At 42.8% G+C, this 13,167-nt stretch overlaps 1 protein-coding gene across 1 annotated transcript in view; it reads right to left on the reverse strand.

The window, feature by feature from the left end:
• Positions 1–13,167, reverse strand: part of LOC134462899 (metabotropic glutamate receptor 4-like) — a 190,156-nt gene that overhangs the window by 75,505 nt on the left and 101,484 nt on the right. The window contains exon 3 of the mRNA XM_063216151.1: positions 363–498. Within this exon, the coding sequence (XP_063072221.1) occupies positions 363–498 (136 nt within the window). The remainder of the gene's footprint in view (positions 1–362; positions 499–13,167) is intronic.

Raw genomic sequence — 13,167 nt, forward strand, 5'->3', positions numbered from 1 at the left:
GTCCATCTATGTCTGACAGATCAATGGGAATGTTATCCAAACTTCACAGCACACACACACACACACACACACACACACACACACACACACACACACACACACACACACACACACACACACACACACACACACACACACACACACACACACACACACACACACACACACACACACACACACACAGAGAGAGAGAGAGAGAGAGAGAGAGAGAGAGAGAGAGAGAGAGAGAGAGAGAGAGAGAGAGAGAGAGAGAGAGAGAGAGAGAGAGAGAGAGAGAGAGAGAGAGAGAGAGAGAGAGATACAGACAGACAGACAGACAGACAGACAGACAGACAGACACACCCTTTTGTGCATTCTCTTACCTAATGTCATCCTCGTTGGCAAAGAGAATCACTACTCTTGCATTGGGGTTGTCTGAGAGGCGTTGGATGATCTTGACGAATTCTCCTGGCCTTGGCTCTCTCTGAATTTTCACAGACTGTGAGATGCACACACTCCCTGTAAACAAAACAGATAAGAAGAAGACAAGGATGTGATGTCATGAAGTTAGAAACATTCCACTCTGCTGGAGAAAAAATATTAATGGTGTGGAACATGGATAAAATCTGTAGCAAAAAAAGAATTGCAGTGTTTTTAATCAATCTACTAAACCTTCGGAAAGGTTAAATTTATCAGCAAATATGGCCTGCTTTGTTGCGGCTCCCCCAGCAGAGTAGCCGCAGTGTGAGTAGTCTGCCCTCTTCCCAAGTCTCTTCCTTAAAATGGAGAGGCTTAGATGTGCCTGTAGAGAAGCCATTTGTATTTGGCACTTGTAATTGCCCAACAGGGGACAAGGCACAATCGGCGGGTACCACAGCAAATGTGATTTAAAATATGGTAATATGGAATGTGCGACTCGGAGGGACTTACATAAATGAATTCCGTATTAGGGACTACAGAAATTGAAAATGAACATTAAAATGGACCAACAGGCATTCAAATTATTATGGACAATTGCTTAATCCCAACAATAATTCACTGCCCATGCCTTCATCCTTCTTGAGTGTCAGCTGCAGAGAGTAAACATTTCAAATGCTAAAATCTGTTTTTAATGGTAAGACATCAGAATAAATGTTTGTAATTATAGATGATGGTATGTTGAAGAATATAGCCAAATATCGAAATTGTGATTACACAACATGAAGACATCTTAAGAAAACATGTTGTCAGAGTTCAAATCAGACATTGCAAGCCAAAACTGCAGTCTTTGCTGTTTTATTGTATCAGGCTGTCAAGATAGCACCATAAATTGATGGCGATTACTTGCAAATTGTCTTCAGATGTAAATCAATCATGTCATATAACAGGCTTTGATAAACTATGGGGATTTAACATAATCAGATGAAATGAAATTAGTTTGTGGAAATGGCCAGAGCACAGAGATAGCGAGATTTGTGATTATGAGTCGTAATTAAACTTGGCAGCAAATACACTCGACACAATTCTGATTATATCACAACACGTTTGCTGCTAATAATGGCAACAATAACCGAAAGAACTCTTCAAAACATGTTAAAGAAATGACAGGGGGAAAGGTGCATGGAAGACATCAGTTGTAAAAGGAATAGACATAATTGAACTGCCAATAGGTAATGAGGTAATCTATATCTTTAACCACTTGTACCCCTGACCCACTTCATTCTCACAGAAGACTGTTAGGTCGGGGATATGCTTTCTGTGTGCTTTAAATTGAGCGTGCAACCGTGTGCGACCGAGTGCACGTAGGCCCTACTTGCTTCAGGACAAACAGAGCACTTCACACGATACTGGAGGTATCGGTCTAGGGGGGGATAGCCAACGGGGCTCTCATTATTATTTCCACTATTTTTTGACTCTACCGCGAATTCAACAATAACTCAACAATTTGGAAGATCGCCCCTAGCGGTTTTGTCAGTATTGCACCACACACACGCGTCTACCTATCTTTTCTTTCTGAAATGCGCACTCCCGTCCTCGACCTGTGATGGTGACCTCACTTTTCGCTGACGCCCTACCTCTGTGGAGAAAACAGTAATGTTTCCCCGCTGTCACCCTAGCCACAACAACTTTTGGGGCACTATTTCATTCACCATTCTGATTGCAAATGAGAAAATTACATTCAAATTGCACTTTTCCGAGATACTGAAATACATTTCTTTTTTTCTCTTTTTGGGCTTTTGAGCTTTATTTGAGACAGGATAGTGACAGAGGGACAGGAAACGCGTGCAGAGAGAGAGACAGGGAAGGACTGGTAAATGACCCAGGCTGGAATCGAACCCAGGTCGCCAGCATAGTAAGCTAGTGCCCTACAGTTAGGCCACGGTACGGCCTGAAATAAATTTCACAGCAGTGACCTCATCACGTGGCACCAAGCAGACAAGGGAGCAAGGGTTAGGATATTAGAAAAAAAAACATTGTGTGAGAGGTCCTCTGCGCACAAAAATGACATAAAATTTGCATGGCATGCATTCGTGCACAAAATGTGCCTGCACACACATGTCCTGCAGCAAGCATATCACTGACCTTATGCAGTGTAAGTGTACCTTTAACATTGCAATGTTATCATGTTCATTGTGTTTTGATAGCTATTAATGGGTTTTCCCCTCATGTCCATCAGTTGGTATGTATTGCCTATTTGTGTCATTAGAAATAACACAGCATTATACAACATGAAGAAAATGTAACTTATCGCCCACTCGTTGTTTGAATTTACATTTTTACCATTCATGTTTTTACCATTCATTACCATGAACACCGTGGCCCGCAGTTTATATTGTTTTGAACAATGCATCCTTGAAGTTTCACAAACTTCCTCAATGTCATTCAACAGTTAGTCCAATCCTACATTTCAAAGGTCGTGGCTCTATCCAGGCACTGTGACATCTGTGGTGACCAGGGGGACATGAATCAAAGGACACCCGTTAATTACTTTTACATGACCAGGTGTTGGTTGTTGGTACTGCCTTCCCAGAGAAGGGACCTCTTGCAGCCTGCCCTACCTTCTGGAGCGAGTGTACACACAAATAGAGCTCCCACATGGTATCCAGGGCATTAAGCAGTGCAGAAGCAGTCTCGCACCACAGGTTTATTTCAACACAAATGAAAATCTGCATATTATTTTTGTAATCTTTTGTAACACGTGGTCCTCGCGTAGCCTCTTGCAGATGGGGTCGCCGGTGGGCCTACTTTTGCTGAAATACTCAGCTACATCATAACAACGTTGCTATGACAGTACAGAGAGCCTTAAGCAAGAGATTAAGACACAGCCATTACAATTTTGGTGACAATAAGGTCATAATATATATGGTCTACGCTAAGGGGTTAAATAACCTTTTGTTAGGTTATTGTTCTTTTGTAGTCAACATCCACCTGGGATTGCCCACAAGATCTGTTGGAGGTGAAAATACAACTCTGTTTCTGCAATCAAATACAGCCAGTGTATGTAGGCCTACATGTAGCTACCTGCTATATGAGGCCCTTTGGGTAACGGGGGTGGGGGGTTCAGTTGGTCTTGGAGCCTCATGACCTGTGGGCCCCTGGCCCTGGGCCTGTTAGGCCTATTCATTAATTCTCCCATGTACCTACAGATGTAAGACATAGACAATGTGGATGTATGTGTGGAGTTTTACTGGGTATATTGGGGCAGCTACGATGAACTAATGGTTAGGGAGGTGGTCTTAAGATCAAAGGGTTGCAGGTTTTAATACAAACCTTACCCCTGCCTACACCACCATCCATGGTTGAAGAGCCCTTGAGCAAGGCACCTAACCCCACATTGCTCCAGGGACTGTAACCAATACACTATAAAATAACTAAGTCCCTTTGGACAAAAGCGCCGTCAGCTTAGTGTAATGTAATACATGTAAATCAAGATTACGGTACGGCTTCAGCGTAGATCCACCATTAGGGGTGATTGTAGTCTCCCAATCCGACGAACTGCTTTTGCTCAGTCAGCCTTCTCCTTCAGGGCAACCAAAACATGGAATAGTCTACCCAGTAACCTAAAAAGTATTACTGATTATCAGGCCTTCTCAAGGGGTGTGAAAAAATGGATATTAACCAACCAGTCTTGTCAACATTAATCATATGTTTTTAAAAATATGACTCACACTGTATGACATTTTAGTGTGTGTGTGTGTGTGTGTGTGTGTGTGTGTGTGTGTGTGTGTGTGTGTGTGTGTGTGTGTGTGTGTGTGTGTGTGTGTGTGTGTGTGTGTGTGTGTGTGTGTGTGTTTGACCCATGGCCTATGGATGTGCTTACTTATTTATATCCTGTTTATGTTAATGTATCTTAATATTTGTTTTACCTGTCCAGGGACTGCAGATGGAAATTAGCTATATAGCTATAATCTGGCACAAGCCATCTTTTTACTTCTGTAATCAATGTGTATTGTGCATGGTCCCTGTTGAACTAAACTAAATAAACTAAACTAAACTAAACTAAGCTACTGTATTTGGTCATGGTTTGACCTCTCGAGTTTCACCAGCTGCCTTTAAAACTTTTCTCACTACAGTAGTGTATGTGGGTCAAACACAAATCCGGAGCTGACGTGTCCTTCCGTAAGGACGGCTCTCAGCATCAGGGTGTGTGCAGCCCCACCGAGATGAGTGCTCCCTGGCTTCATCAGAGATGCATCTCAGCAAAGACTGATGATGAGTTGAGAAACAGCCAGTCTGACTCGTCCGTCTCACTCGGGCAGCCAGGCCAGCAGGACTCCTACTGCTGATCTGCCATCAGAGGAGATACGCAGACAAGCAAGGCCTTAAAGAAACTAAAACATTACATTCAGACCCGGTACAGAGGACAGACAGAGGACAAAATAACTCCAGCAGTACCCACTTTGTTTTTTTTTTTCTTTGTTTAATGTACTGCATACAGTACCGTATGAAACCATTGAAATCCACAGATCCATGAAAACTGATGGTTAACATAAAAGTCAGATACAGAAGCTCATTTCAAGGACGTCAACATGTGCATTTTTTGACTGCCTGAATAGCTGTAAGTCTACTTTATCTGCAAAATTACTACACGGAACCGTCACACTCTTTCTCCCTTAGTACACCCTCACTGCCTGTCACTAGCTGCATCTGTCAGCTAAGGACAAAAGTTGCAAGAGATTTTGAATTATTTGCAGAGATCCAGCACATTGCTTTTTCAACTGCATGAGACTCCTGAAAGTCACAGCTAATCAAACGGCAGTTAATTCCTTCCCACTGCATTTTTACCGGTCATTTATTTCATAGAGATATCATATGCCAAAATTGAGAAAACTTGTCAGGTGTGGCTTGCTTTTCACCTACACACTATCAGGTGTTTGTGTGCAGTGAAAATGAATCGCCTCTGAGCATTCTGATGTTACAGCATCAGGAGGATGTAGGAAAACTCTTTCACAGGGATGTGAGGAATGTTATTTACAGGAATGTTATTATTCAATGCCTTCATGACACAATTTTATAGCTTTATAGATACGTGGTAGCTTATATGATGAAGTGGTAGCTTCAGCATCCAAAAGATGGAAATTAGCCTTAGGCTAAAATCTTGTATATTTTGCATTTGTTTATGCATATGCATTTGCATATGTTATTAATATATGCTGTCCCTTTGTTAATTAAATACATTTCAAACTCCGTTGTGATATAATGATAGCGAACAACAGTGTATTGAAAGTTATAACTCATGGAACACATCCACACCTTAGAAATACTTTGATCATTCCCCAGTCAACTGTGACTTCATGAGATATTGCATTTAGGCAAACTAGTCGCTGACATTATAAAATATATTATCTTCAAATGTCTATGAAGTACCGTATTTCTACAGGACACTTGGCTTGAGAAAAATCACTTAACATCAGCTACAGTAAAGGTTAAGGTGTGTTGTTGGTGTTTCAGAAAGGTCAAGCCATTTCGTTTATGGCTTGACCTCTTTCAAACAATCCCAGGTAATATCCAGCAGCACACTCAGGCCAGGTCTTCAAAATTTGACACTCTTGGGTTTGATTCAACAAGCTAGGGGGATTAGGCTTACCTTCCCTTTCATCAGGTATTTCAGCCAAGATTGTCAGATTGCTTGATTCAATATCCACAGGGTTGAATTTGATCTGTACGGTTCTTGCTCAGACTAGCCTGTTCTGCTTCCTCAACAAATTTGTTTTGGGGGGGGGGTGACATCTCGTCTTCATGGTGAATTCCTGTTTCACTTGTTGTTGCCCTGCAACGCCGATTTGTTGCCGTGCTGCACCGCTAGATCCTGTAATTGTGCTTTCTGCTGCACTTGTGCTGCTGCTGCTACGCATACCAATGTTTATCCTGTGCAGGGCCGATTGGCTAAATAGTTAATGTGTGTGAGACTAAGGGATGTGTCAGCAGACAGACACTTGCCTTCTACATCTGTCTCAAACTAACAAAGAACCTTTTAGCACTGCTACAATTTTTTTAACTTCCCATTCACACATAAGGGTCTCTCTCTCTCTCTCTCTCTCTCTCTCTCTCTCTCTCTCTCTCTCTCTCTCTCTCTCTCTCTCTCTCTCTCTCTCTCTCTCTCTCTTTCTCTGCGCGCATGTGTGTGCAACTGTGTAGATTTTCACAAGGGGGAGTGGTGCATATGTGTCAGAATCTGTCAATGCCTGTCTGTCTCTGCGTGCCTGTGTGCTATTTGGGCTCTGGCACTAAAAATAGACCATAAAAATAGTAAGGTAATGATGTCCCAGGAGAGCAGTGGCAATATCTTGGAAAAAAAGGGTCACCATCACTACCTACAGAGAAAAATGACAGACTATCATAACACCCTTACAGTAATTCTCCTGATTATTTTTTTTACTTATTTCACTCCACTTCCATTTATAGTGTGCTTAATGTAACATACTGTATGTATAACTACCCACAAACCTAACCCTATACCATTACATTACACCACAGTAGTTTCAATTAAAAAGAACATTACAGTCTTTTGCACAACTGCGTAGGCTACACAACTAAGTTGCATTTCTGACATGATTGAAAATTGTGTGTCTGCCATTGTCTTCCATTTTATACAGTTTATTTCCACCCCAATTGATGTGTATGCTTCTTGTCCAATGAGAAATTCGAAAATCACCCGGATCAACTGAATTTTAACTGTTTAACTAATAGTTTGGGTTAAGGGGAACTGAAGAATCGTCATTCCATTACCATGCAAGCAGGTGTCTCACTAGATAGGCTTACAACACAAAACTTTCCCACAGCTTTTAGGCCACGCTTTTAACCACCAAAAAGAAAAAAAAGAGAGAAGGAGAGGAAAAAAAGGCCAAGACAAGACTACGGCATAGACGCGAGAGATGCTAATTAAAGGGGAGCCATATGGGAAGGGCTGAGAGACAGCGGGATGCGAGCGCTCCAGTGCAGGGCCTTTTGAGCACCGCCGTGCCACGCTCAATCACCAGTCATTTGGAGAGATGTCGCCGCTCCACTCACCACTCGTGGCCCTCCTCTCCACAGGCAGCCTGCAGTTTGGTTCTTTGTCAGTGTCTCAGACTGGGATGTACAGACAACCTCTATGCAATTCAAACACTTCTGCAGATGCTGGAAACGTTTCCTTATGTCCCAGATAGTTAGGGTGATAAACAAAACTTTAAACAAGGACCGATATAAGATGTAACTTGGCCAAATTTCATGTCCAGAGCTTTACGGTATGCTAATTCAATCAAAGAAGGCTTGCTGTTGTGTTTGAATGCATGCTATCTTTGATTATGTTTCTGTCATTTTTGATTATGTTTTTTGTGATTTCATGACTGAAATGATTGTGTCCACAATAGACTGATTTTACTTTCATATGCAACCATGTTTACCTCACTGGCTCAAATTTCGATCCCTCATGGTTCCATAGCCTGAATACGTCTTGGATGACGGGCAGACAAGTGAACGCTTTGTTATGTGTCTGTTTTTCTGTCGTTTCTGTAGCCTAACCTTCCTGGCCCTCCTCCCTTTCTGTATAGGCAATGGCCTCACGACGCCAGCTTGTCCTTTGATTTTGCACGACCTTGGCTCTGTGACACCCTAGTGCCCTGCCTCTGAGGCGCTGCGCTGCGGCGCGAGGTGTACCTTTGAACGAGGGCCCGTCAACAATTCCTGACCTTTGGTCGCCGGAGGCTCCTTAGCAAACTGACATTTCATAAATGACTCATATTCAAGAGGCTTTGGAGCCGAGGCTAACTGAGAAAGAATGTCAAGGGAGGACTACGTAGGCCTGTGGTGTGTCTCTGAATAGGTGTGTGCGTGCGTGCGTATATACTGCCATTGTGTGTGTGTGTGTGTGTGTGTGTGTGTGTGTGTGTGTGTGTGTGTGTGTGTGTGTGTGTGTGTGTGTGTGTGTGTGTGTGTGTGTGTGTGTGTGTGTGTGTGTGTGTGTGTGTGTGTGTGTGTGTGTGTGTGTGTGTGTGTGTGTCTGTTTGTGTGTGTGTGTGTGTGTGTGGGTATACTGTATGTGTTCAAAAACTGTATATGTAAGTGGGTGCAGGCATGTGTATGTACGGTTGGAGAGAGAGAGAGAGAGAGAGAGAGAGAGAGAGAGAGAGAGAGAGAGAGAGAGAGAGAGAGAGAGAGAGAGAGAGAGAGAGAGAGAGAGAGAGAGAGCATGTGTGTGTGTGCGTGCGTGTGTGCATGCGTGCATGTGCGTGCGATCGTGCGTGCATGTGTGTGCGTGTGTGCGTGTGTGTGTGTGTGTGTGTGTGTGTGTGTGTGTGCGTGCGCGTGCGTGCGTGCGTGCGTGTGTGTGTGTGTGTTTGGGTGGGAGAGGGAAAGGGAGAGGGAGAAGGAGGCAGAGTTGCTCTGCTCCGCAGTTCACTTCTGATTATTAGTAGGATTTTGTTGCCCTGAAGAAGGCATCTCTGAGGAGAACGGAGACTAACAAGACGAGAGACTTGTACACAACACACCAGATGTCATACCTGGCTACAGCATTTACTACATGTTCAGGCAGTTGATGAAAGAAACATCCTGTGGGGAACTGTTGTAATTATATTAACATATGGATTCTTATGGATTCAGCATCACCTTTGCTCCATTCATAACCAAAAAAAACACAGCAAAGATGAAAAGAGGCATCAGCTGCAGCTTTCCTTATGGGTTCACTACTGAGATCAATGACACTGATTCCCTTCCCACTGATTCAGGCCTCGTTACCAGGCAACAATATAGGTTGCTATAGGTTACTGACTACTGTACAGTTGGACACTCGGTTTTGTGATGGTTCACAACCCCTGGCATTCTGTGTAGCCTAGTCAAAAACGTATGGCAGTGTAGCATTTGTTTTTTAGACAATAGATTTGAGCAAGTGAAAAAACCTCCATGAACCTTGATATTCATCTACATACATCTACTTTTTATTACATTTTATTTTTTCTCTCCTAACAGATATTTCATTCATCATACAATTTAAAAGTTGATTAGGTCATATTATGATACAGTCTAATACAGTCTAATACAGTTGCTAATTATATCCCAGAAACGGGGAGCGTTGGGGATGTAATTGTTTTGTGTGCGCTGCCACCTTAGATCGTGCGATAACTTTTAAACGGATGGTTGAATTTGTCCCAGATTCGGTGTGTTAATGCTATAGGGTAGGTTCAATTATGGAGGCCAACACGTTCAAGATGGTAGAATTCAAGATGGCCGAACTTTTGTTTGGATCATAACTTCTGCCCGGGTGGATGGATTTGTCTCATATTCAGTGTGTTAATGTTCTAGGGTAGGTCCATGAAATGATTAGATTTTGGAGGCCAACACTTTCAAGATGGTAGAATTCAAGATGGCTGATTTTTTTTTTTGCCCATAACTTCTGACTGGATGAATTGATTTGCCCCATATTTTTTGTGTGCTTTGTTTCCACAACAGTCGTTTGGGTTTAAGCCTATGCATGGCACTGATCTAGATATTAAATACATTTCTTTTATATTTTGTATGTAATATACAAGCTTATAAATAGGTGGACGGGAGTGGTAGGAATGATGGGGGACTATAAGTATCGCATTTAGGGAATATACCTTTAGCACTCGGAGGCCACTGCATAGGCCTAGTTTACTTTATTTCATGATTGATTCTGGTACTTTGCCATATGTCATTCTCAGCAGTTTGACTCAGAACCTAAATAGTGTCTGTGTGTGTATTCTCTTGACACAACTTAAGTAATGATGGGCTGAACCCTGACCTGTTTCTCAACTTTCATGCTGTTCAAAGCCCTCTTGACTTCACTTGCTATACTTGGCTCTAATGGTCCACACACAATTTGGAGCAGCCTTCACACGACAGTGTTTATGACCTCCTTTTCCCTGCAGTCAGGGAAGTCAGAAGGTCAATAAGATATTTAGAACTGCAAAAAAAACCCGTTTAGGACTGATGGAGGAAGTAGACTGTTTGAAAAGTCCACCTTCTCACTCTCCTCAAATGAAATTATGGCAGTCCGTGCAGGGGGCTACAGTTTACCAACAGTCCTTCTGAGCTGCATTGCAAACAACTTTCTTCAACTACAGAGTACACAGGACTGACATTGGCTTGTGTACAAATTGATTTTACCACCACTCTTGAACTAAATTCTGCATCAACATGTTTTGTACCGCAAGTGACATTTACTTCCTGTTGGGGCGCAAATTTGATATACTTGGTACCACTTTACTTGACACCAGCGTCATTCACATGACATGACAGGTGTCATAACAGTGTCAAAACAGTGTCATGACACAGCCAAGGACAAGTCATAAACATTAAGGCAATGTCATAAACGTTTTATGGTCATGAAAAGTTGACATTGTTAACATTGACATAACGACTTTAACATCAACGAATGTCACTTATGACATTGACATTGTGTTTGACACGTCCATGACTACGCTGTTATGACACTGTTATGCCCTTAGTAGGTCACCGGCGTCAAGTATTACCACATATTGTTTATGAGCGTAAGACAGGCAATTTTGGCACCCCTCTGACAATGGAAGGCTAATTGTTGTTGGGTCTATAATAGGTGTGAAAGATGTAATTTTTCTGAGTTTCATAATTGTATGCAAAAGCGACTGAGCTTTTTTGAGAAGTTCCTTGATTTTTTTGGGCACGCACACAATGAACATTTCTCCCACAAGGTACAGTATAGCTTCCACTCCAGTTTCTAAGGAAAACTGGAACAGCCTGTTCTATAGTTCTTTTGTCAGCTGCCATCGAACCAAACACTTGACTAAGTGAAACCTGGCCACAACACCCTATTACTCTACAGTACCCAGCCAGGTATTGCTGCATTTTATCAAAATCTCCTATCCTCACTGATACCATTCTCAGTGTCCAAATTTCAGATATAAATGGAAATGGGGTAACTGCTTCTCTGTATGTCTGTTGTTTGGAGGCAGTTCTTGCACAGGAGAGAGAGAGAGAGAGAGAGAGAGAGAGAGAGAGAGAGAGAGAGAGAGAGAGAGAGAGAGAGAGAGAGAGAGAGAGAGAGAGAGAGAGAGAGAGAGAAGGGAGGAATGCAGAGTGAGAGAAATGGAGTTGGCTGGCTCATCCGGTGTAACATGGCAAACATCCAATTCATTACAGAACACATTTTAAGAAGCATAGCGTCAAAAGATGGGCTGGATGGGGAGGAGAAGGCATCCTTAGAGTTTAACCCCAAACTGCCAAACATGGAGCAGAATGTCTCCTCATTAAGAGCCGGTGGTGGATACAGGGCCACAGCAGACATCTGCTACCCCACCCCACCATCCTGACCCCCTCCCCTTGTCCTGCTTTCTGTCCCCAAACTGGAGCCAGCCTGATTAAATGCACTCCTTTCCCCATTCAAAAAGCCCAAGAAGACCATACCAGTGCATCGTACATATATTATGTAGCACTAACACTTGTGAAAATGGAGACCCACTTTCATACAAGAATACAAATCGTCTGGCCAATTTCATCAGGTAAATGGGTTATGTATGGGCCATAAATATGGAAACACAGAAAGAGTAGCAACATTAAAACTGAATGCATGACATGGGGTGTCTCTTGCTCTGGTAATTAGACGTAGGAACACAAGGGATCACCTGAACAATGTGATCTTAATCAGAAACTATATGTGTCTCAAAAAAACATACACAGACTGATTTTCATCAGTTTAGCAGCAAAACTTCACTGGGCCTGTTTAATCTGGCCCATTGCGGGCCTCCTATGACGCCACAGAAGTCAAATGGCTGTTTGGCAAGCTGTCCCTTGCTGAGTGGTTGGACCGCAGTAGTACTGCTATCTTCCCAGATCTCATTTAGATCAGCTATCGTCCAAAATCTCATTTGGATCTCAGTTCCCTCTCATTGAAGTAAACACCAGCGATTCGTTGCTTACGATTAAAATAGACATATTTGTTTAGCTTCTTAATTGATCTTGAGCACTCGGAGAGACTGCCTGCTGCCTGTGAGAAAGCATGATTTTTTCCCCCCACCATCCACAAACGAACATCATCACGTTATAAAAGTCATTTGCGCTCTTCTCCTTTACAAACTTCAATGACCTTCTTTACTCTGTTTGGCCATTTTGAAGGCAGCCAATTTTGGTCTGTTTGGGTGGCGTCCAGGCTATTCCTTTATGCTAATTAAGCATCATCGGCCTAATAGGTCGCAGATTGCTGGTGGAGACACAGGGCTCCGATGGACCCAAAGGATGGCCATTAGTATTGATGTGTGAGGCTTAAAGGGGGATTCATACTTGTCGTGACTGGCGCTACCCTCCTTCATACTTCACTCGCGACCTCACTCGCGCCGTCACGTGACCCAAAATGACGTCACACGCCGTGGCGCGAGCTGGCGTGTCGCGACGTCGTGCACCCCACATTTTTTGTAACTTGTCGTGCGCCACCAGCGACCACGCAGGTAGGCAGACAAAGCAGGAGTTGCGAAGAGAGGCTACAACTACTGTAGGCTACTACAGAATGGATCCTGTATCATTTTGAGGATAATAAAATGTCCCAGAGAGTTATTTTATCTTCTCTCTTAAATGTTGTTCAGTGAAACAATTGTTTACTTTGTTCAGAAGCACGTTGTGTTCGGCGATCTATTTATAAATGGTGCCGCCAGAACAATGCTCTCACATGGTCTTGGAATGATCTGGCAATGTAGGCTACAACAAAAAAATATATGTTTCAATGTGGTAAGTCACAAG

The sequence above is a fragment of the Engraulis encrasicolus genome, chromosome 14, assembly GCF_034702125.1.
Source record: "Engraulis encrasicolus isolate BLACKSEA-1 chromosome 14, IST_EnEncr_1.0, whole genome shotgun sequence".
Lineage (NCBI taxonomy): Eukaryota > Metazoa > Chordata > Actinopteri > Clupeiformes > Engraulidae > Engraulis > Engraulis encrasicolus.